The following is a 24,211-nucleotide window of genomic DNA, read 5'->3' on the forward strand; positions in this document are numbered from 1 at the left end:
AACTGACAGTTTCAATATTTCCGATGGTACATAAAGGCAGCACAACACAGAGGAGAGAGAAGTAATCAGATACTTTGGTGAAGTAACAGGAGCAGAATGTAAGTTACTCTCTATCACTGAGTATGTGTCAGCGGGCGAGGATCAGCTGTGTAGCTGCTGAAACAAAGGATGCGTTCCATGTTGAAGAAATAGAAACATGCTGATCATCAGGATTGTTCTCAACTTTATTGTCACATAATGAAACGACAAAACAATCTGAAGAAGAAGAAGTAACATGCACATTTACACTGCGAGCTAACAACACGTCCTCAGCTGGCAGGGCAGCTGGCTAACTGCAGGTCCAGAGCAAAGTCATCTAGCTGGGAAACGTAGTCCAAACACTCAGGAGAACTACAATCAGTCGGCCACAGCTCCACCAGCGCCTCCGAGTCTAGAGGAAGACGGTACCTGCGAGACAAACACAGTCACATCAAACAGAGGAAGAAGAAGAAGAGGAGGAAGAAGAAGAAGAAGAGGAAGAAGAAGAAGAAGAGGAAGAAGAAGAACTACAGGTGAGAGAGAGGTAGAGAGACACTCACTTGAAGCCCTGGTTGAGTTTGACCTCTGACCCGCTGGAGCCCATCACCAGGTACTGTTTGTTGTTCTGGATATCAACTGCACTACAGGTGATCTTCTTGACCAGGTCCACTTCTGTACCTGAACTCACCGCCTCAAACTCTACAAGCGACAGAACGAACAGGCAACATGATGTCATCATGGCGACAGGAGGTCAGCTGACACAACATGTCTACAGGTGGTTTCAGTCTAATTTTCTGCCTTCATGTCTTCTTTGAGTTTCATGGAAAGAAAAATGTCCAAATACACATTCTTGTGTTTGTCTTACTTCTCAACAATCATCCTAATGAATTCATATTTAATTAGTTAGCCTCATTTACATATCTAAACATAAAATATCAGACTGTGAACCAAACGAAAGGGTCACGCCGACAGGACGATGCTGCTTTAACTCTGTGTACTTCACCTTTATCTGAGTTCTTCAGGACTTCAACTACGGTGGCTGTGTAGGTCATAAAGTCTCCCTCTGCTGCTGACGACACCACGGTCACCTTATAGGCTGCAGGAGACAACAGAGCAGTGAATAGTGTGTGTGTGTGTGTGTGTGTGTGTGTGTGTGTGTGTGTGTGAGAGATACAGAAGAACCAGTTTGAGATGCAGAACTTTTATCCGGGCCGTGACTGCAGCTGGCGTCTCGCTGCCACCGGGGGGCACCGTCAGAGTCAGAAACAAGCTTCAGCTGCTCATATAAAATGTCAAACAAATATTTCTAAATATTTGTATAACTCTCATGGTTTTAGATATATTTCAGTATTTATTTGTCTAAATGACACACAACATTAGAGCCAGTGTGCTGGAGAAAGTATTAAAGTGTTTTTGAAATATGATTAATACACGTCAGAATAAACTAACCTCCTATAATTAATGACAAGCCTGCTGCGTATGAACACTGATTATAAAAAAAGGAAAAGTATATGCTGACTAATGAGCCTAATTAACATGAGGCATTTAAAGCCACATTATAAGTTGTCCTTTTGTGTGATCTGACGCCCCCTACAGCTTCTGACCAGAACAACACTGACATAAACACAAAGCACAGGTGTGAAACAGTTTGTCAGGTGTAACGTAGCTGCTGACTCCAAACAGAACTCATCGGGTCGGAACAGAAGTGTTGAGTACATGATGTCACGTCTAACACTGTCTGACGCACGTACTGGATCTGCTGTATCAAACACAGAACCAGGTTGTCTGAGCCTGCAGGTGTCTTCATCATCACTTCTGTGGGTTTTTCCCTGCAGCAGTTCTGGTCCAGATAAATTCAACAATAAATGACGTTCTCACCGTATTTGATGTGCGGCTTGCAGGTCTCATCCGTCCGTTTGTCTGCTGTCAGAGTCGCGTCGATCTTTCCTCTGTAGGCGGCGCACGCAGCTACACAACAACACATTAGCAACATGACGTACACAACAACAGAAACGCTGCGTGAGAGTGACAGCTGAGCTCAGCCAATCAGAAGGCAGCAGTTACCTGTCATACACTGACACTGTTGGCCCACACAGAGGCGCTGCAGGCTCTGCTCCTGGGAGGAGAACTGTTTAGTGCACAAACTGCCTGCAGGACACAAAACAGACGACGACACCAGAACTTAAACTTCAGACTTCAGATTTACACACTCTGAGTGGTTGGAAGGTGGATTTTTTTTCTCTTTAGATAAAGCTATGCTAACAGTTTCCCCTCCCTCCAGTCTTTGTGCTAAGCTAAGCTAACACTTTCCCCTCCCTCCAGTCTTTGTGCTAAGCTAAGCTAACCACCTCTCTGTACCCCACACACATCTCATCTCACTCTGTATGGAAAGTAAAGTGACGCTATGTGGACAGAAATAAAAACACTCAGGTCTAACTTATGATGCCGCTGATACGATCTCATATGTTTGATTCTTGTCAAATGTTAGACAGTCATAATTTTGTTTGGTCCTTGAGTTCTGACTCAGAAAGTCATGATGTTGGTCATAATCTTCACTTTCACAGTCAGAACTCTTGACTTTAAAAACTTTACAATCCTGACAACTCTGATGTTATAGTCAAAGTTCTGACTCACAACATCAAAAGTCTTCATTTTTTACATTTGATATGTTTTCTGTTTGAATCTCAAGACTGTAAAACTACAAACATGCCGGATAAAGACTACAAATCCCAGGATGCACAGCGGGTCATGACTCTCACCTTTGTCCTGAGGCTCATAGACGCTAAACAGGGACTCGCTTTCCCCGGTCACCTTGAACGCAGTCCTGATCCGAAAACCAACGCACAGGAATCTGTCTGAGGGAACCTAGCAATCAGACAGGAAGTTAACACATTGAACCTAGCAATCAGACAGGAAGTTAACACATTGAACCTAGCAATCAGACAGGAAGTTAACACATTGAACCTAGCAACCAGACAGGAAGTTAACACATTGAACCTAGCAACCAGACAGGAAGTTACCACATTGAACCTAGCAACCAGACAGGAAGTTACCACACTGAACCTAGCAACCAGACAGGAAGTTACCACATTGAACCTAGCAACCAGACAGGAAGTTACCACACTGAACCTAGCAACCAGACAGGAAGTTACCACATTGAACCTAGCAACCAGACATTAAGTTACCACACTGAACCTAGCAACCAGACAGGAAGTTAACACATTGAACCTAGCAACCAGACAGGAAGTTACCACACTGAACCCAGCAACCAGACAGGAAGTTAACACACTGAACCTAGCAACCAGACAGGAAGTTAACACATTGAACCTAGCAACCAGACAGGAAGTTACCACATTGAACCTAGCAACCAGACAGGAAGTTACCACATTGAACCTAGCAACCAGACAGGAAGTTACCACACTGAACCTAGCAACCAGACAGGAGGTTACCACATTGAACCTAGCAACCAGACAGGAGGTTACCACATTGAACCTAGCAAACAGACAGGAGGTTACCACATTGAACCTAGCAACCAGACAGGAAGTTACCACATTGAACCTAGCAACCAGACAGGAAGTTACCACATTGAACCTAGCAACCAGACAGGAAGTTACCACATTGAACCTAGCAACAAATTCAACTAATGGCTCAGACATAAACTTCACATTAGTGATTTATCACCTTCATATTATTTGATTTTCCAAAATATCCATCTATTAGTTTTTGAACGATTTCATGAAGAAAACAGAACATATTCAACTGATCCTTAATCATGACGTCCATGTTTACTTGGTGTCTGTCATCTTGATTTACTCTCATCAATCATTTTCAGTGTAATGTTTTTTGGCAGCTCAGATGTTGGAGCGTCCTGAACACACCAACAGGGAGCGTTTGTGCTCACGTCTCTAACAGGAAACTGCAGGTCTAAGGTCAAGAAAACAAACTGGATCTGAGAGCATGTGGATGCTGGTGTTCTGGTCCGGTGGTTCAGCTGTCAGGTGTGTCCGTTACTCACAGCGTCCATCTGAATGACCACAGTGTGTCCCTGGAGCTCGTAGTGAGAGACGCTCGGCTCCATCGCGTCTCTGAACTGTGATGAAGACAGAGTTTGTTACACAACATGTAGTTCAGTCTGTCCTCACACTGAACTCAGAGCAGCTGTCACCTGTCTCAGGTCCTCCAGGTACGCATCAACACCTGTGGGCAGCTGGATCTTCATCACCGTCAGACCGGACTCTGTCGACAGCTCGTTAGGAGGAGGGTTATACCTGTAACACACACACACACACACACACACACACAGATGTACGTGTGAATCCTGGGTTCATTCAGAATAGTTAGTTTTTATGTTAAACAAGATTTGAGGTAAAACTTTTTTACTTTGCACAGGCGACTATGTGAGGAGCGCTCATACTGGGATCTGAGGAGGAGAAGAAGAAATGTACTCTGGTGACAGACAGACAGACAGACAGGCAGGCAGGCAGACAGGCAGACAGACAGGCAGGCAGGCAGGCAGGCAGGCAGGCAGACAGACAGACAGACAGACAGACAGGCAGGCAGGCAGGCAGACAGACAGACAGACAGGCAGGCAGGCAGGCAGACAGACAGACAGACAGACAGACAGACAGGCAGGCAGGCAGGCAGGCAGACCTGAACTGAATACTCACTGCTGGAGGTGTCGGGGCCCGCCACCTCTATAGTGATGTCAAAGTTACAGTTTTGGTTGGACGCGGTGGTCTCATAGTAAACTGTCTTCATCTGGAAACACAGCGAGGGACAGTTACAGTCCACCGCCTGACACTCGGACATGCTGCTGGATTAAACCACACCCACCTTCACAGTGGACACGCCCCTCCCGTAACCCGTGGTGGCGGTGATGTCTTCATTATTTGTCACCTGAGAAAAAAAGACAGAAGGTGAGTCTCAATTGAGGGGCTGCGTCCTTCGAAGGACTCATCTAAAGGCCAATTACTGTCTCACTCTCACCTGGATAGGCGAGGCCACGGGTCGGCTCTGGGTCAACTGGACCCGTCCCACAGATCCCTTCCTGTTGCGGATGTTGATGTCCTGATCGAGGACGGCTCGAGGGACGGCTGTGCTGTACTCTGTCAGCGCCTCCAGAGTCAAGACTGTGTCCTGAGAGACAGACAGGTCAAAGAGACAGACAGGTCAAAGGTCATCCAACAGAACACCTGTATGTGTGTTACAGTGTGTGTGTGTGTGTACCTGTATAGAGTAGAAACCCTCTCCATAGTGCTGATCCTGGGTCAGCCACGACAGGACAGGGTTAGCATCCTGGATCCTCCCCTTTAACACAGACCCAATCATCAGTAATCAATAATCAGTAATCAATGATCATTATGTTTGCTGTGACCAGTGAATCTGATCCCTCTGCTGATCACTGTCCAAACAAATGCTTCCTAAATAACATCTCAGATTTAATTAAACCTGTGACGGCTGACGGAGCAGCAGCGTGTTGGACATCCAGATTATCAGATCTGAAGGCGACGACTGCGAGTCAGCGGTGATTCCAGCAGAGGGCGCCGTCTACAGGTGGATCGGCCCTCGGGTTGACTCGTTCACTCACCTCAAAGACGACTTACAGTGAAGACGGAGACGGGACTGATTGATGAGACGTTAATGCTTCAACGCATCAACGAGACATCTACAACCGATGTTCAAGGAAAACAACGTCCAGAGACAATTTTCCACCAAGAGTCATTTCACCGAAAAGTTGTCGTCAAATAAAACTGTTCCTGCGGCCGGACAGAATATTTTTACATGTCCAAGAATGTGCAGCTAACGTTTTCATGTAGCAGACGAGACAGAGCGAGACTGGAGGTGAACAAAGAGTCTTGTGCTCCTGATGAGGACGACGGGACCAAGACAAAATAAAACACAAGACTGAACAGGAAGCAAACAGGAAGTAAACAGGAAGTAGCATCACCTTGAGGAGCAGAGTCAGCAGGACGTATACTGTCATCTCCACTGTCTGAGCGCTGGATTGGTCAGGTTTCAGCCAATCAGCTGTCACATTGGCCTCCTTCCAGTACCTGAGCACAACGGGGTTACCTGCTCTCACACACACGCACACACACACACACACGTATGTGATATCATTTAATATCAGCTGGACGGGGACGTGTGATGTCTCGCTCAGAATCAAACGCACCTTTGCTCTGAGCCTTCCTCTCCAGGTGGAGGAGCTGCGTGGAGGCCGCCATGCTGTTGGGGTCATGAAGGGTCAGAGCGTAGGTCGCTACCGCACGCACATACAAACTCTTCACACCTGAGGCATGCTGGGAAATGTAGTTTGCTGCAGACGTCTTGCTGTCTTCCTGAAACTGAGAGTGAAGAGCACAAGAGGAGAGGAAACAAGGTGAGGAGAGACCGAGGAGGATGAGGAGGTGGCAGGAGGAAGAGGAGGAGGCGTGTTCTCACCTGGAGCTGCAGGATTGGATCTTTGATGCTCGTCGCTTTGTGTAACGCGATCAGTACGAAGGACGTCAGATACACCGATTGGTCGACTGCATTCGCCCCTGCAGCCTGCAGCCAATCAGAAACATTTATGAAGATCAACATAGTGAGACGCTGACAGGAAGTGCTACTCAGTAACAGAGGAAACAGAAGAAGAGTCGCTGCTCACCATGACTTTGTTGGCTCTGAAGGAGGATGCGTCGGTGAAGGAGCCGTCTGGCTGCTGAGAGCTGCGGATCAACCAGGCCACAGATTCTGACAGAGACTGACGATGGTCCGACTGGTGGTCCACAGAGACCAGCTGGTCTGCTGCTGACAGAGTCTTCACCACCTGAGCTGTCAGCCTGAGGAGAGACACAGGGACACCGAGGTCTCACCAGGCTCCACTAACAAATGTAGTGATTTAAAGAGTTGTTTCATGAGGAGAAACTTTATAAACTTTGTGAAACATTTTCTATGACAAACTCTAAATCATTTTCTCATTCTTGTAAATTCAGCATTACATGTAAGACATGAATCCAACTATCATCCACAAGTTCACCAGACTCCATTAACAAATGTAGTGATTTAAAGAGTTGTTGAGTTAAAGCAAACTTTCTAACGTAGTGAAACTGTGTGTGTGACAGATTGTAACTCATTGTGTCCTTGTTGTAAATTCAGCATTAAATCTTTCAGCTGAAGTTGTTTGTCTCCTTGTAAAAAGTGTCAGTTTGTGGCAGCATGTCTGTACCAGCCTGTCTGCTTCTGTGTCTAAAGTGCTAAAGTCTTACCTGCCAACATTGATCAGCTGTTTGAACACACTGTTTACACTGATTTCACCATTTACACTCCATTTATGAAAGAAGAAACATGTTATTGATCTAAACATGTCACATGTTACAAAGACACTAAACAGTAACAATATAGGCTCCTTCTTTGTCCCCGTGGAGAAAGTCCCCAGACTCCCTTAACAAATGTGTCAGTTTAGTGAGTTGTTGAGTTGGAGACACTTTATAAACTCTGTGAAACTCTGTCTCTGACTCATTCTGCATTATTTGGACCTTCTTGTTCATTCAGCAAATGTTCTACATGAACTCAATTCTGTCTTTGAGTAGAAACATGGAGTCTGTTTGTCTATTTGAGCAGGAAGTGACATCAGATCAGGACGCAGGTTAATGTAGCTGTGAACTGAAGGACTGAGTATCTGTCGAAGTGTCACTCTTAATTTGATCACTAGATGGCAACAAACAGCAGAATGTGTGTGTGTGCGTGTGTGTGTGTGTGCGTGTGTGTGTGTGTGTGTGTGTTCTGACCAGGTGCTGGATTTACTGTTCATCCACATGCTGTAGCTGGAGTCTCCGCGTCGGAAAGAACTAATGGCGACCAGACCTGCACACACACACACACACACACACACACACACACACATAAATAAAAAAACATAGTCCTCAGTGTACGGAAGAGGATTAGGGCCACATGTGAATTTTTTTTTAGTTCTGACATTAAAGTCAGAATTCTGACTTTTTTCTCAGAATTCTGACTTTAAAGTCAGAACTAAAAAAAAAATTCACATGTGGCCCTAATCCTCTTCCGTATCAGTGTGTCCTCAGTGAGTCCTCAGTGAGTCCTCAGTGTGTCCTCAGTGAGTCCTCAGTGTGTCCTCAGTGAGTCCTCAGTGAGTCCTCAGTGAGTCCTCAGTGTGTCCTAAGTGTGTCCTCAGTGAGTCCTCAGTGAGTCCTCAGTGAGTCCTCAGTGTGTCCTCAGTGTGTCCTCAGTGAGTCCTCAGTGAGTCCTCAGTGTGTCCTCAGTGAGTCCTCAGTGTGTCCTCAGTGAGTCCTCAGTGAGTCCTCAGTGAGTCCTCAGTGTGTCCTCAGTGTGTCCTCAGTGAGTCCTCAGTGAGTCCTCAGTGTGTCCTCAGTGAGTCCTCAGTGTGTCCTCAGTGAGTCCTCAGTGAGTCCTCAGTGAGTCCTCAGTGTGTCCTAAGTGTGTCCTCAGTGAGTCCTCAGTGAGTCCTCAGTGTGTCCTCAGTGTGTCCTCAGTGTGTCCTCAGTGTGTCCTCAGTGTGTCCTCAGTGACTCCTCAGTGTGTCCTCAGTGAGTCCTCAGTGAGTCCTCAGTGTGTCCTCAGTGTGTCCTAAGTGTGTCCTCAGTGAGTCCTCAGTGAGTCCTCAGTGTGTCCTCAGTGACTCCTCAGTGTGTCCTCAGTGAGTCCTCAGTGAGTCCTCAGTGAGTCCTCAGTGAGTCCTCAGTGTGTCCTCAGTGAGTCCTCAGTGAGTCCTCAGTGAGTCCTCAGTGTGTCCTCAGTGAGTCCTCAGTGAGTCCTCAGTGTGTCCTAAGTGTGTCCTCAGTGTGTCCTCACCCTCTCTGATCTTCCGTCTCAGATCTCTTGAGTTCTCCTGGATGTTTCCTCCCAGGATGTCCCAGTGCCTCGCCGTCTCCAGGTACTGGTACACCTGGATCAGGGGGAGGACTTCATCAAGCGCGGCCTCTGCTGACCCAGCCGGCAGGTTGACGAGCTGCCGGATGCCTTCTGGGCTGAGCGCCACCGACAGGACGTCTCCGAGAACCTCACCTGTTCAAAATCACATCAGTCTGTGTCAGCTGTTCAGACTGGACCTCATCAGAACCAAGCACTTCATTTAGTATCTGATAGCATCAAGAATACATCAGAACTGTAACAGATTATGTTTAGTCTCATCCCATGAAGCTCCTGTGACGGATGGACGTGTTGTGTTGGAGGGTTTATAAGATATAATGTGCCAGACATGTTGTTGAAGATCAAACTCAGAATGGATTACTTATAGCAGCATGTCAGTGCAGAGAGTCCGGACACACGGCGCTCAGTGCGTCTCACCGTGGACTGTCAGCATCCTCTGCACAGCCGTGTTGGGAACGATGTTGATTGGCAGGTTGTTCTTCAGCTCCACAGTCCTCTTCTCTGAACCTGCAGCAGCACAGAGTCACAGACGGACACAGAGTCACAGACGGACACAGAGTCACAGACGGACACAGAGTCACAGACTGACACAGAGTCACAGATGGACAGAGAGTCACAGACGGACAGAGAGTCACAGACGGACACAGAGTCACAGACAGACACAGAGTCACAGACGGACACAGAGTCAGAGACTGACACAGAGTCACAGAGTCACAGAGTCACAGACTGACACAGAGTCACAGACGGACACAGAGTCACAGACTGACACAGAGTCACAGAGTCACAGAGTCACAGACTGACACAGAGTCACAGACGGACACAGAGTCACAGAGTCACAGAGTCACAGACGGACACAGAGTCACAGAGTCACAGAGTCACAGAGTCACAGACGGACACAGAGTCACAGACGGACACAGAGTCACAGACTGACAGAGTCACAGACGGACACAGAGTCACAGACTGACACAGAGTCACAGACTGACAGAGTCACAGACGGACACAGAGTCACAGACGGACACAGAGACACAGACTGACACAGAGTCACAGACGGACACAGAGACACAGACTGACACAGAGTCACAGACGGACACAGAGTCACAGACGGACACAGAGTCACAGACTGACAGAGTCACAGACGGACACAGAGTCACAGACTGACACAGAGACACAGACTGACACAGAGTCACAGAGTCACAGAGTCACAGACGGACACAGAGTCACAGACGGACACAGAGTCACAGACTGACAGAGTCACAGACGGACACAGAGTCACAGACTGACACAGAGACACAGACGGACACAGAGTCACAGACGGACACAGAGTCACAGACTGACACAGAGTCACAGACTGACACAGAGTCACAGACGGACAGAGAGTCACAGACGGACACAGAGTCACAGACTGACACAGAGTCACAGACGGACACAGAGTCACAGACTGACACAGAGTCACAGACGGACACAGAGTCACAGACTGACAGAGAGTCACAGACGGACACAGAGTCACAGACTGACACAGAGACACAGACGGACACAGAGTCACAGACGGACACAGAGTCACAGACTGACACAGAGTCACAGACTGACACAGAGTCACAGACGGACACTTTGACTGCGAGCAGCTGTCAGGAGACGTACCGTAGCGTCCCTGCGGGTCGAGCGTCCCTCCAGACATCAGCTCCTTCTTCACTCCTTCAGGCTGCAAACACAACCGACATTAAAGCGAACAGCAGGACAGGAAACAGAACCGGTCTCCTTCAGACCTGATCCCCACATAAACTCTGATCTCAGCAGGTTTAGTTTTCTGAGTGCAGTGATTCCTGTGAGTGAGGTTTGTTTTCATCAAACAGTGACAGGATCAATGATCTGATGTTTCACAGAACAGCAGAGAAACAAGTGGTTTAAAATGGCTGCCATGTTTTTATAACCTGTCCTGTCAGTCTGCATAATCTAAAAACTAATTGCTAAAAACTAACTGACTCTTCTTTAAAAAGTAATTTAATGACTCATTAAATGACTCGGAGAAGTTTCTTTCCCGGCTCGATATGAAACAACACGTCGTCCATGTCGATACGCACCACCACCCGCAGCTTCTTCTCCAGGATGTCTTTGGGTCCATTGCGTGTCTTCAGGGTGAAGGTCAGGGTGTGTTCTCCGGGCTCCAGGCCCAGCACAGTGAAGCTCACCTTCCCCACCTCCTTGGCTGACAGGCGGCTCCAGCTGCAGGTGGTGGAGTGAAGCCCCGCCCCCCCGGCGGCTGGCTGGGACTGCAGCAGACACAGCGCCGGGCCCACCGTCAGCGTCACGCAGTACTGACCAGACGACACCAGATGTTAAAGAGTTACATGTGACAAAACATTAAAAAAATAAATACAATTGTCAACAGAATGTGAAGAAATAACAGTTTTGATGCCTGGACTGCTAGCTGCACAGCTAACTGAGCTAACAAGCTAACAACAGCTACAGTTGGCAGCAGTTAGCAGTGACTCTGGTGATCTGCTGCCCCCCGTTGGTTTAGGGTATGAATTTGACAGATGGTTAATTATTACATATTGCATCTTTAACATGTAGCATCTAAACTCTGTCTGTTGCCACAGACAGTAAGAGAATCATGGGAAATGTAGTTGACTGTGGTACCGTGATGGGGTCAGGCTGCTGGTTGTACACAGAGCCTTTGAGCTCCAGCTGTTCTCCTCGGACCACCTGATAGGGCAGCGGTACGTCCACGCTGAGCGGCAGATTGACCGACACCAGAAGAGGCTCCGCAACACAGATACCTGCAGGAGAGACACACCTGAGGTCCACCTCAACCTGCTCACAGACTCCCTGTTATAAGACCTCATCTTCACCCTCCACATGCACCGCTAACACTGTTAGCTCAGCAGAACTACCTGATGCTAACACTGTTAGCTCAGCAGAACTACCTGATGCTAACACTGTTAGCTCAGCTGAACTACCTGATGCTAACACTGTTAGCTCAGCAGAACTACCTGATGTTAACACTGTTAGCTCAGATGAACTACCTGATGCTAACACTGTTAGCTCAGATGAACTACCTGATGCTAACACTGTTAGCTCAGCAGAACTACCTGATGTTAACACTGTTAGCTCAGCAGAACTACCTGATGCTAACACTGTTAGCTCAGATGAACTACCTGATGCTAACACTGTTAGCTCAGCACAACTACCTGATGCTAACACTGTTAGCTCAGATGAACTACCTGATGTTAACACTGTTAGCTCAGATGAACTACCTGATGCTAACACTGTTAGCTCAGATGAACTACCTGATGCTAACACTGCTAGCTCAGCAGAACTACCTGATGCTAACACTGTTAGCTCAGCACAACTACCTGATGTTAACACTGTTAGCTCAGATGAACTACCTGATGCTAACACTGTTAGCTCAGATGAACTACCTGATGCTAACACTGTTAGCTCAGCAGAACTACCTGATGCTAACACTGTTAGCTCAGCAGAACTACCTGATGCTAACACTGTTAGCTCAGCACAACTACCTGATGTTAACACTGTTAGCTCAGCAGAACTACCTGATGCTAACACTGTTAGCTCAGCAGAACTATTTGATGCTAACACTATTAAGCTGAACAAGAAAAGTGACGACGCTGCAGAATCTCACCGTCGTTGAACATGCCGACGGCTCTGATCTGCCAGGTGGTCAGAGAGTCCGGTAGAGTTCTGACTGTAGACCGCTGACCCGGACTGAACACAGACACTGAGTTAGAGTGCAGCCTCAGGACTGAACAGCTCAGTTACTTTTACTGATACTTTTGACTTTTACTCGAGTACTCTTCATATGAGGGACTTTAACCAAAGCAATATTCTAACACCACATCTTTACTCTAACTTCAGTATAACTGTTGGGTCAGAAGCATCTCCTGCTGAAAAAAACAGCACAGACCAGCACGATTTCCATGCTGGTCTATGCTGGCATATGCTGGTTAGTGCTGGTTTGGTGCTGGTTTAGCACCAGCTGGTGGACCAGCATGAAGAAGCTGGTCCACCAGCAAGGTCCCATTAACTATGATGGCCTACCAGCATAGTCTTGCTGGTGATGTTGCTGAGGAAGCTGGTCACCAGCATCCAATCACCAGCATGGGAAGTTCTCTGCCCATGCTGGCAGGGAACACCTGTGCCTGAGTCCTGTTCAATCAGCACCTGTCAGCTGGACGGCTTATTTTATTGGATTTTAACAAATGTGTGCTCAACATCTGAAAGAAGAAATTATTTTGTGTACATACAAAAGAAAAACTTTATAAAATTGTTAACTAAACTTGTGAGAGAAATGGAAGCAACAAAGTGTTGCATTTATAGTGCAGTAGTATTATGTATTCAATAAACTTGTTGTTCTGTGACGACCTCACTGATTCTGTGCCCTGTACTGGATTTTCACAGCCAAATTCACTCCTCCTCATACTCTGCAATATGAAATAAGTTGTTGACACATCCCATGCTGGTCACCAGCATACCAGCACCAAAACACAACATATGCTGGTCTATGCTGGTTTTTCCAGCCGGGTCATCATTGAAACAAATATAGTTACAAGTATATTGAGCTCATCTCACTACTTTAGTCTAATCTATGAATTTACACCAGTTATCTGAATTATATATTTTTTACAGCCTGAATAAAGTAAAAGTACAACACTTATCTCTGAACTCTAAGTACAAGTAATAAAGAAATGGTGCTCGACCAGCACGGCATTAATTTGCTGGGTGGGTTTGATTTGTGTCACCTGACGGGCTGCACCTCCCACATCCAGCTCTCTGGAAAGTAGCTCCGCACCAGAGAGGGAGCCTGGTCGAAGTCAGCCCCCAGCGCTGCACACACACACACACACACACACACACACACACACACACGCACACGCACACACACACACACACACACACACACACACACACACATGCACACACACACACACACACACACACACACTGTAAGGATCAGCTTCTGTTGTCGACTCTCCTGATGTGGCAACATTTTAAAACAGGCTCATGTGTTGGTGTTAGCATGTTCCAAGCTATCAGACTTTAACACAAATGTCAGATTTCACACTGAGATGAAAAACAGAACAAACAAATAAAACAGATTATCAACAGCTGGTTTAAATCTGAGGAGGACCATCAGTTCACAGAGGAGCAGCTGTCTGCAACAGAGAGCAGCAGGATGACGTCTGTCTGTAGCTAACTGCAGTTAGCATCTCTCTGGTTCCTCTGTGAGATTATTGAACTGTATTCTGGATTATTACAGGAAATCTGAAGGTTCTGATCCGTCCAGGTTCTGTTCATGAAGACAGATGAACTCCACTCTGTGATTCGGAAGCTAAATTAAACATGTAGCAGTAAGAAGCTAATGCTAGGCTACAAACAGACGACATCACAGTCACATGACTTAAACGTCACCACCACTAAGAGTCTGACTGCACAATTACTATCCAGGTTTTCTATAAACTGATCAATGTACAAGTTGTAAAGTCAGAGTTAGAACAGTGTGTAACTAAAGTGGCTGTAAAGACGGACTAGTGAGTTTAATCTCCAGGGAACTTAAATCAGGTCTGAACTGAATAAACTGTGAATTAAATCAGTACAGCTGAACTGCCATGTTAATGTTAGCATAAAACAGCGGCAGCTAGCATCTCTGCATTCTAAAGCCCCCAAAAGGTCACAGGAAGAACTGACCGTGTGTGTGCGTGTGTGTGTGTGTGTGTGCGTGTGTGTGTGTGTGTGTGTGTTCACCGTTGCGTCCCAGAACCAGGCCCTGGTCCTGGTCCAGGTGCTGCTGCATGAACTCGCAGCACTCTCTGAAGGCCTGACGGCAGGGCAGAGGAACCTTGCTGTAGTGCTGATCAGCGAACTTTTGGCAGGTCATAATCTTCGGGATGAACTTCATTCCGTTTTCACAGCACGTCTTCGCACGGCCGTAAGTGTGAGCTGACGGAGAGAACACAGCGTCACACACACACACACACACGCACTGTGACATCACAGCTCCACCAGAGTTAAACTGTGACCAATAATAACAAAGAAAAACACACACTGATGCATTATGGGACATTTGTTTGTGTTCTGTAGTGTTCATGTTAGTGTCGTCAGACTGGACCGCTTCTGCACGTCTGCTCTCATGAACAACACAAAAACAACATGCAAACAACTTGTAAACAACTTGTAAACAACATGTGAACATCTTGTAAACATCATGTAAACAACCTGTAAACAACTTGTAAACAACCTGTGAACAACTTGTAAACATCATGTAAACAACCTGTAAACAACTTGTAAACAACTTGTAAACAACCTGTGAACAACTTGTGAACAACATGTAAACATCATGTAAACAACCTGTAAACAACTTGTAAACAACTTGTGAACAACATGTAAACATCATGTAAACAACATGTAAACAACATGTAAACAACATGTAGTGAACGACACATAAACAGGCTTTCAGGACTTGAACCGAGATAAACAAGTAAACAACCGTTCTCACCTTTCTTCTTCTTCTGCTCTTCCGTCAGAGCTCGCTTTGGCCGCACAGCTGCTGTGCACGTTTCAGCTGCACACACACATACACACACACGCACACACACATTAATCTAATCACAGTTGATTCTAATACCCTGTCTGTGGTCATTGATTGATTGATTGATTGATTGATTGATTGACGTACTGCTGCTCAATGGGTTGGCGTTGGCGTTGGTGATGAAGGTGAGGCCGGCCAATCGGAACACATCTGCGCTGTCTCGGCCGCCGCCCCCGCCGCAGCCCAGGTCGCTCTGCTCAATGTGACGCAGAACCTGCAGGCCACCGAACATCCTGTCACTCACAGTGTCTGTGTCTTAGACCTGATTCTGAGATTAACCAATGGGATGTGTTCTGTGTTACCGTGGAAACAGGGTCCCTGTAGTTGGGTCGGAGTATGAAGAGGGCGGAGTCCACAGCAGACAGAGCCACCAGACCCTCCTGATTGGCCCGAATGTCCAGCTGGAACCTTTCCTTTGGTTTGTAGTCCCGCACACGGTAAGACACCTCAGTCTGACACACACACACACACACACACACACACACACACACACACACACACACACACACGACTCGTATGATTGACGGGATAAAGTCTTACACTTCCTTAACTTGGCTGTGATCATCTAAAGCCTGATTAGTGTCAGTGGAGTTTAAAGTTGGTCTGTGGTTCAGGTTTAAGTTTAAATGTAAAGACGAGGTAGCTGCTGTCTCTGGACCGACACTGTGGCTTGTGTGACATCTGCAGAATCAAACAGTCGAGTCTCGTGTACCTGCAGTCCGTTGACACACTTGTCTCTGACGTCCAGCCAGACGGAGTCGGCCACCAGCTCGGACGTGCCCTCTCCGTACAGGATGTAGTAGACCAGCAGTCTGATGGACGGGACCATGGAGGGCTTCACCAGGAAGCTCAGAGTCTGTCTGTGATCGGCACTGGAGATGAACTTTTGACTGCCAAACTCTACCACCTTCCCTTTAGAGAGCACCTGAGGGGAGTGATGTCATCAGTAACTATGGAAACAGGACAAACACAGAGGACATGCATCATCAGCTGCGTTGTCTCACCAGGAAGCTGAGGGCTTTGACGGGCACGTAGGAGGGCGTGGCCGAGTACACCTTGATGCGGGCGAAGCGTCCAACCTCCAGGCCGCGGCCGGGCAGCGGCGGGTCAATGTAAAGGTACCGCTGGTTCGGAGAGTGATACGCCACCGCCTCGAGGCTGAGAGCCGCCTGACTGGCTGCTGGAAGGGCGGGGTCCGCCGTGTCAAACTGTGTCAGGGGGAGGAGACAACAAGGAAACACATCGAGATTAAACAACATGTAAACAACAGCTGGACAAAAACACACACACACACACAACAGCATGTACACAAATAAACAACACATAAAGTCCATAAAATGTAGTCAGCCAAGTGTACATGAACAAAAACATGTTAAAGCTCCTCCTCCTCCTCCTCCTCCTTCTCCTCCTCCTCTTTACCTTCAGCACCGCCCGGACTCCATCACTTGGTACGTTGCAGATGAAGACAGCGAGGCCGTCTGATTGGCTGTTGGCGCTGTCAGGACAGGGGATTTGCTCGCTCTCCCCTCCTCCTTTGAACAGCTGTCTCTCTGACAGACGAACTCGAACCCGATGCACCGGTTTGTCCAGGTGATCCTTCACCAACACCTGCAGAGATGATCATTAATCGGAGGCTGTTCTGGAGGTTCACACAGATGTCACTATCTAAACACCTGAGAGTCGTTTCTGTGTCTCCTCCCGTCTCTACCTGTGGTGCGTTCACACCTGCTGCAGTGAGACACACACCTGGATGTTATAAGGCAGTCCTGGTTTAATGAAAGGGGGCGTGGACACCAGACTCAGGCTGTAAGGTGATTTAACGAACTTCACAGCAGCAAACTCCGCCTCCTGGGTGAGACCACCTGAGAGAGGAGGGGTGAGCACACCTGGGCGTGTGAACATGTCTTAGCGATGTAAACATCAGGTTGAGGATGTGTGGTGGTCGTGTGTGTACCTGTGTCCTCCTGCAGCAGGACAGCCACGTACAGGTACATCCCCACCAGACTGTTGAGGTCTTTTGGTCCGTCGTGTTTGGACAGAACCTTCTCCATGTTGACCGTCACGTCCACCTCACCTGTCGAGGACAACTGAAGGACACAGACACTGGTGACACTTCTGTCTGAGCTCAGCTGTAGGGAGAAGTTCACCGCAAAACTAGAACTGTATGAGAACAGTCGTTATTAAACACTAACTCAATTCTCTTGTTCTTACTCGCTCTCTGGAAACAGAACTGGGGATGAGAACCGGTGGATTCTTCCCACGAATGTAGCCGTAACGCAGAAACACTTCACCGTCAGCTACCGGAGCGCCGTGAAGATACCTGAGAGAAACACACGCTGTAAATCAATGATCACCGAGTCTGCGCTATGTTCTGATCATGGCGTCAGCTCGTGTCTTTACCTGGCGGACACCTTGAAGTTGAAACTGTTGAATTTTCCGTAACTGATGAAGTTTGATTCTGGTTCCATCTGGATGGAAAAACTAGGAAGAACTGACACAAAACATTTAATAATCAACATCCGACATCACATCTGATGACCAACATGAAGTTTCCTTCTGCTCTTACCGTATTCTTTAACTTCAAACTCTGTTCTGGCAGAAGTGGTGAAATTATCAGAGTAGGAGGCTTCAATGGACCAAATCCCCAACCTGGAATCACAGCAACAACATTACACAACCTGGAATCACAGCAACAACATCACACAACCTGGAATCACAGCAACAACATCACACAACCTGGAATCACAGCAACAACATCACACAACCTGGAATCACAGCAACAACATCACACAACCTGGAATCACAGCAACAACGTCACACAACCTGGAATCACAGCAACAACATCACACAACCTGGAATCACAGCAACAACATCACACAACCTGGAATCACAGCAACAACATCACACAACCTGGAATCACAGCAACAACATCACACAACCTGGAATCACAGCAACAACGTCACACAACCTGGAATCACAGCAATAACATCACACAACCTGGAATCACAGCAACAACGTCACACAACCTGGAATCACAGCAACAACGTCACACAACCTGGAATCACAGCAACAACGTCACACAACCTGGAATCACAGCAACAACGTCACACAACCTGGAATCACCCCAACAACGTCACACAAACTGGAATCACAGCAACAACGTCACACAACCTGGAATCACCCCAACAAAGTCACACATCCTGGAATCACAGCAACAACGTCACACAACCTAGAATCACAGCAACAACATCACACAACCTGGAATCACCCCAACAACGTCACACATCCTGGAATCACAGCAACAACGTCACACAACCTAGAATCACAGCAACAACATCACACAACCTGGAATCACCCCAACAACGTCACACATCCTGGAATCACAGCAACAACGTCACACAACCTTGAATCACAGCAACAACACCACACAACCTGGAATCACAGCAACAACGTCACACAACCTGGAATCACCCCAACATCATCACACAACCTGGAATCACAGCAACAATGTCACACAACCTGGAATCACCCCAACATCATCACACAACCTGGAATCACAGCAACAATGTCACACAACCTGGAATCACCCCAACAACATCACACAACCTGGAATCACCCCAACAACGTCACACAACCTGGAATCACAGCAACAACGTTACACAACCTGGAATCACAGCAACAACGTCACACAACCTGGAATCTCAGCAACAACGTCACACAACCTGGAATCACCCCAACAACGTCACACAACCTGGAATCACAGCAACAATGTCACACAACCTGGAATCACCCCAACAACGTCACACAACCTGGAATCACAGCAACAACATCACACAGCCTGGAATCTCAGCAACAACATCACACAACCTGGAATCACAGCAACAACGTCACACAACCTGGAATCACAGCAACAACATCACACAACCTGGAATCACAGCAACAACGTCACACAACCTGGAATCACAGCAACAACGTCACACAACCTGGAATCACAGCAACAACGGCACACAACCTGGAATCACAGCAACAACGTCACACAACCTGGAATCTCAGCAACAACGTCTCACACAACCTGGAATCACCCCAACAACGTCACACAACCTGGAATCACAGCAACAACACCACACAACCTGGAATCACAGCAACAACACCACACAACCTGGAATCACCCCAACAACATCACACAACCTGGAATCACAGCAACAACGTCACACAACCTGGAATCTCAGCAACAACCTCACACAACCTGGAATCACAGCAACAACGTCACACATCCTGGAATCACAGCAACAACGTCACACAACCTGGAATCACAGCAACAACGTCACACAACCTGGAATCACAGCAACAACATCACACAACCTGGAATCACAGCAACAACATCACACAACCTGGAATCACCCCAACAACGTCACACAACCTGGAATCACCCCAACAACATCACACAACCTGGAATCACAGCAACAACGTTACACAACCTGGAATCACAGCAACAACGTCACACAACCTGGAATCTCAGCAACAACCTCACACAACCTGGAATCACCCCAACAACATCACACAACCTGGAATCACCCCAACAACATCACACAACCTGGAAATCACCCCAACAACGTCACACAACCTGGAATCACAGCAACAACCTCACACAACCTGGAATCTCAGCAACAACCTCACACAACCTGGAATCACCCCAACAACCTCACACAACCTGGAATCACAGCAACAACGTCACACAACCTGGAATCACAGCAACAACGTCACACAACCTGGAATCACCCCAACAACGTCACACAACCTGGAATCTCAGCAACAACGTCACACAACCTGGAATCACCCCAACAACGTCACACAACCTGGAATCACAGCAACAACGTCACACAACCTGGAATCACAGCAACAACGTCACACAACCTGGAATCACAGCAACAACGTCACACAACCTGGAATCACAGCAACAACGGCACACAACCTGGAATCACAGCAACAACGTCACACAACCTGGAATCACAGCAACAACGTCACACAACCTGGAATCACCGCAACAACGTTACACAACCTGGAATCACCCCAACAACGTCACACAACCTGGAATCACAGCAACAACGCCACACAACCTGGAATCACCCCAACAACGTCACACAACCTGGAATCACAGCAACAACGCCACACAACCTGGAATCACCCCAACAACGTCACACAACCTGGAATCACAGCACAGTAAGAGCTTTACACAGCAACTTGTAAAGCTCTTACTTTGGTTTGATGGGGATCTTGAAGGGATTTTGCATCGACGGGATTCCGTTGTTGGCATCGATCATCTCGACGATGTCCACTATCACATTCTGTGGGTCCTGTTGGGGAGAGATTATTGATCTGTGATCACTTCAATCGACACGCTGCACCCTGCTGGTCAGTATTTGTCATTACACTCACTCTAAAGGTCAGGAAGACGCTGCGCTGGGCCGGCCTCAGCTCCTGACTCAGAGAGAACGCCCTCACTTTGACTGGACACACACACACACACACACACACACACACACGCAAACAGAGACACGCAAACACACACAGACACACACACACACACATTCTGAATCAATTGAGGTACTTGTACTTAAAGGGATATTCCAGTGTAAGTTTAATCCATGGTCTAAATCACCGTGAAACTGTGTTAGACTCCCTCTCGAGAGATCAAGTTAGCAGACCGCTAATTTACGGAGTTTTATCAACCTCAGAAACGGCCGCACGACAACAATACACTGCAGTAAATGGATCCAAATATAAACCGCCACCAAAAAGCCACAAATAATGCTCAGAACAGCACCAAACTTCAGCAACAGTACAAATAGGGTCTCAGCACATAGTCCGGGGCATCTAACCTCCGCTAGCTTAGCTGGATTTCTACTGAAAAGCTGACTAAATTTACCACTCTTCTGCAGCAGCTTCCTGTTGACGGGAAGTCCCGACGAGTCGATTACCGAGTGCAGTAGAGTTCCGCGGCTCATGGATGAAAATGTATGATTATGACTCCATGGAAAAGCAATCAAAGTTCATATGTGTCTTACCTGCCAGTTTATAACAGTTATTATCGAGAGCGGACAGGGAAAAGAACGGAATTGAGCATTTCTAACCGCACTCGGTAATCGTCGCGTCGGGACTTCCCCGACCCGGAAGCTGATGGAGGAGAGTTGAAATCTGTTTTTAGCTTCACAATAGAAATCCAGCTAAGCTAGCGGAGGTTAGATGCCCCGGACTATGTGCTGAGACCCTATTTGTACTGTTGCTGAAGTTTGGTGCTGTTCTGAGCATTATTTGTGGCTTTTTGGTGGCGGTTTATATTTGGATCCATTTACTGCAGTGTATTGTTGTCGTGCGGTCGTTTCTGAGGTTGATAAAACTCCGTAAATTAGCGGTCTGCTAACTTGATCTCTGGAGAGGGAGTCTAACACAGTTTTACGGTGATTTAGACCATGGATTAAACTTACACCGGAATATCCCTTTAACTTGAGTCTCTTCGTGCTCTCCAGCTCTGAGATGAATATTGTCCTGTAGTTAACTGCCACTAGATTTACTAACTGCAGTGCAAAGGACTGTGGGACATGGAGGATGTGTTGTGTTCAGGGAGGCTCTCACCACTCTGATCGGGCGTGTACAGCGGTTTGTCTGTCTGGATGAACAGGAAGCCGTTGGTGCGGCTGACGGGGATAGACAGGTGGCCGTTGATCACAGGTGATTGGACGTGAAGGATCACATGACTCACGCTCTTATCCAGCTGACCTGGGAACAGCTGTAGAGGTAAACAAGAGAAGATGTAATGATCAGAATCTCAGCCCGAGGTCAGCTCTGTTGAATCCCAGCTGACCCGTTCAGTGCATCATGTCTGACCCGGACTCTGGCAGCAGCCTGGTAGTCATTCGCAGCATTGAGGGTCACAACTTCCTGGGCCAGAATCACATGATTGGCTGCCATGGAGGTCTTCAAGTAGACGTAGACCGTCACTTCGTCTGTAAAATCGAACAACTGCAGCAGCACCGTCTCCACGGCGTCCAGACGCAGCGAGAGAGGAGCCGTGATCAGATACCTGAGAGAGGATGAGATAGGGACGCTTTACTTCCTGGTTACACAGGAAGTGGTGGAGCAGCAGTGAAGGGTTTCCTGACATGACCGGGAGTGAAACATGGATCTGTCATCCAGTGGCTAAGTTGCATTGTGGGTAATGTAGGCGGCAGGATTTGAGGCAGAAGAAGAGCATGGAATGAAAAAAGTGAGTGTTAGAGAAGAGGACTGGAGCCTACAGTACCCACAATGCAACTGAGGGACATCACTGGAGGCAGTTAATGAGATGATGCCGCTTCACCTGGAGTCACAGAAGGTGTTCTACTTGTGATGTCATGAACACCTGTACACACACTTCGCCTGCTGCAGCAACACAAACTGAACCGTCAGAATATAAACCACAGAACAAACCAGAAAATAACGAGAAGCACGACGAAACGTCGACTTACGTTCTGGAATCAGCCTCCGTCCTCCAACAGAGACAACACACACACATCAGGAGGACACACAGCTTCATCCTGACGCTGAGGACAAAACACACAACTGACTGAGAAACTGACTGTGACACAGAGTCACATCTGATTAGTTATTGATCAACCCGACTGTTGGCTAATGCCTGACAGTCACCAGACAAGCGGGAAATCCTCAGTGTGTGTGTGTGTGTGTGTGTGTGTGTGTGTGTGTGTGTGTGTGTGTGTAGAGCTGAGTGTGTGTCCCAAAGGTGAGTTTACTCAGCCTGTGTGTTCAGATCTTACACAACAGTGTCGACTCCAAAGTTTGTTCATCAGTCGCTCATCAAATCAGAAAGAAATCGTTCAGGTCTGTTTGTTGGTTTCTCTTTGTTCTGCAGTAAAAATGTGAAAATGTTTCAGGACGAGATCATCGAACAGCAGCCACCTCCTCCTGATGATATAAAGTCCTCCTCTCCTCCTCCTGATGATATAAAGTCCTCCTCTCCTCCTCCTGATGATATAAAGTCCTCCTCTCCTCCTGATGATATAAAGTCCTCCTCTCCTCCTCCTGATGATATAAAGTCCTCCTCTCCTCCTCCTGATGATATAAAGTCCTCTCTCCTCCTCCTGATGATATAAAGTCCTCCTCTCCTCTCCTGATGATATAAAAACCAGTCCTCCTCTCCTCCTCCTGATGCATATAAAAGTTCCTCCTCTCCTCCGCCTGATGAGATAAAGTCCCTCTCCGCCGCCTGATGATATAAAGGCCTCTCTCCTCTCCCCTGATGATATAAAGTCCTCCTCTCCTCCTGATGATATAAGTTCCTCCTCTCCTCCTCCTGATGGAAAAATAAAGTTCCTCACTCTCCTCCTGATGATATAAAGTCCTCCTCTCCTCCTCCTGATGATATAAAGTCCTCCTCCTCCTCCTCCTGAAAGTGATATAAAGTCCTCCTCTCCTCCTCCTGATGATATAAAGTCCGCCTCTCCTCCTCCTGATGATATAAAGTCCTCCTCTGCCTCCTCCTGATGATATAAGTCCTCCTCTCCTCTCCTGATGAATATAATAGTCCTCCTCTCCTCCTCCGGATGATATAAAGTCCTCCTCTCCTCCTGTGATATAAAGTCCTCCTCCCTCCTCCTGAATTGATATAAAGTCCTCCTTCCTCCTCCTGAATGATATAAGTCC

At 47.4% G+C, this 24,211-nt stretch overlaps 1 protein-coding gene across 1 annotated transcript; it reads right to left on the bottom strand.

Annotated features, from left to right (window-relative positions):
* Window positions 1–200: 200 nt before the first annotated feature.
* Window positions 201–23,111, bottom strand: c5 (complement component 5). Its single transcript, XM_030416147.1, has 42 exons — window positions 23,020–23,111; window positions 22,400–22,595; window positions 22,148–22,301; window positions 20,951–21,021; window positions 20,771–20,868; window positions 18,081–18,163; window positions 17,915–18,005; window positions 17,726–17,834; window positions 17,469–17,601; window positions 17,261–17,376; window positions 16,934–17,122; window positions 16,519–16,722; window positions 16,227–16,439; window positions 15,817–15,966; window positions 15,602–15,728; window positions 15,422–15,487; window positions 14,671–14,865; window positions 13,668–13,752; window positions 12,551–12,633; window positions 11,548–11,687; window positions 10,989–11,222; window positions 10,549–10,609; window positions 9,328–9,417; window positions 8,833–9,045; window positions 7,788–7,863; window positions 6,665–6,839; window positions 6,460–6,564; window positions 6,191–6,362; window positions 5,966–6,090; window positions 5,245–5,325; window positions 5,005–5,154; window positions 4,852–4,914; window positions 4,686–4,776; window positions 4,399–4,438; window positions 4,184–4,286; window positions 4,034–4,108; window positions 2,778–2,883; window positions 2,083–2,166; window positions 1,897–1,986; window positions 1,022–1,114; window positions 579–717; window positions 201–447 (listed from the first exon to the last, which is right to left on the bottom strand). Exons 1-42 carry the CDS (start codon window positions 23,085–23,087, stop codon window positions 309–311), a joined length of 5,076 nt encoding a protein of 1,691 aa, XP_030272007.1. The 5' UTR covers window positions 23,088–23,111; the 3' UTR covers window positions 201–308.
* Window positions 23,112–24,211: the final 1,100 nt, after the last annotated feature.

This window comes from Sparus aurata, chromosome 5, assembly GCF_900880675.1.
Source record: "Sparus aurata chromosome 5, fSpaAur1.1, whole genome shotgun sequence".
NCBI lineage: Eukaryota > Metazoa > Chordata > Actinopteri > Spariformes > Sparidae > Sparus > Sparus aurata.

Bases quoted from the DNA above. Each gene is read 5' to 3' on its own strand.
- c5 (XM_030416147.1), bottom strand. From the start codon at position 23,087: ATGAAGCTGTGTGTCCTCCTGATGTGTGTGTGTTGTCTCTGTTGGAGG. The intron at 11,223-11,547 runs GTACCACAGTCA...TCGTCTGGTCAG, and splicing joins AGCAGCCTGACCCCATCACG to TACTGCGTGACGCTGACGGT. The intron at 4,439-4,685 runs GTGAGTATTCAG...TCTCCTCCTCAG, and splicing joins GGGCCCCGACACCTCCAGCA to ATCCCAGTATGAGCGCTCCT.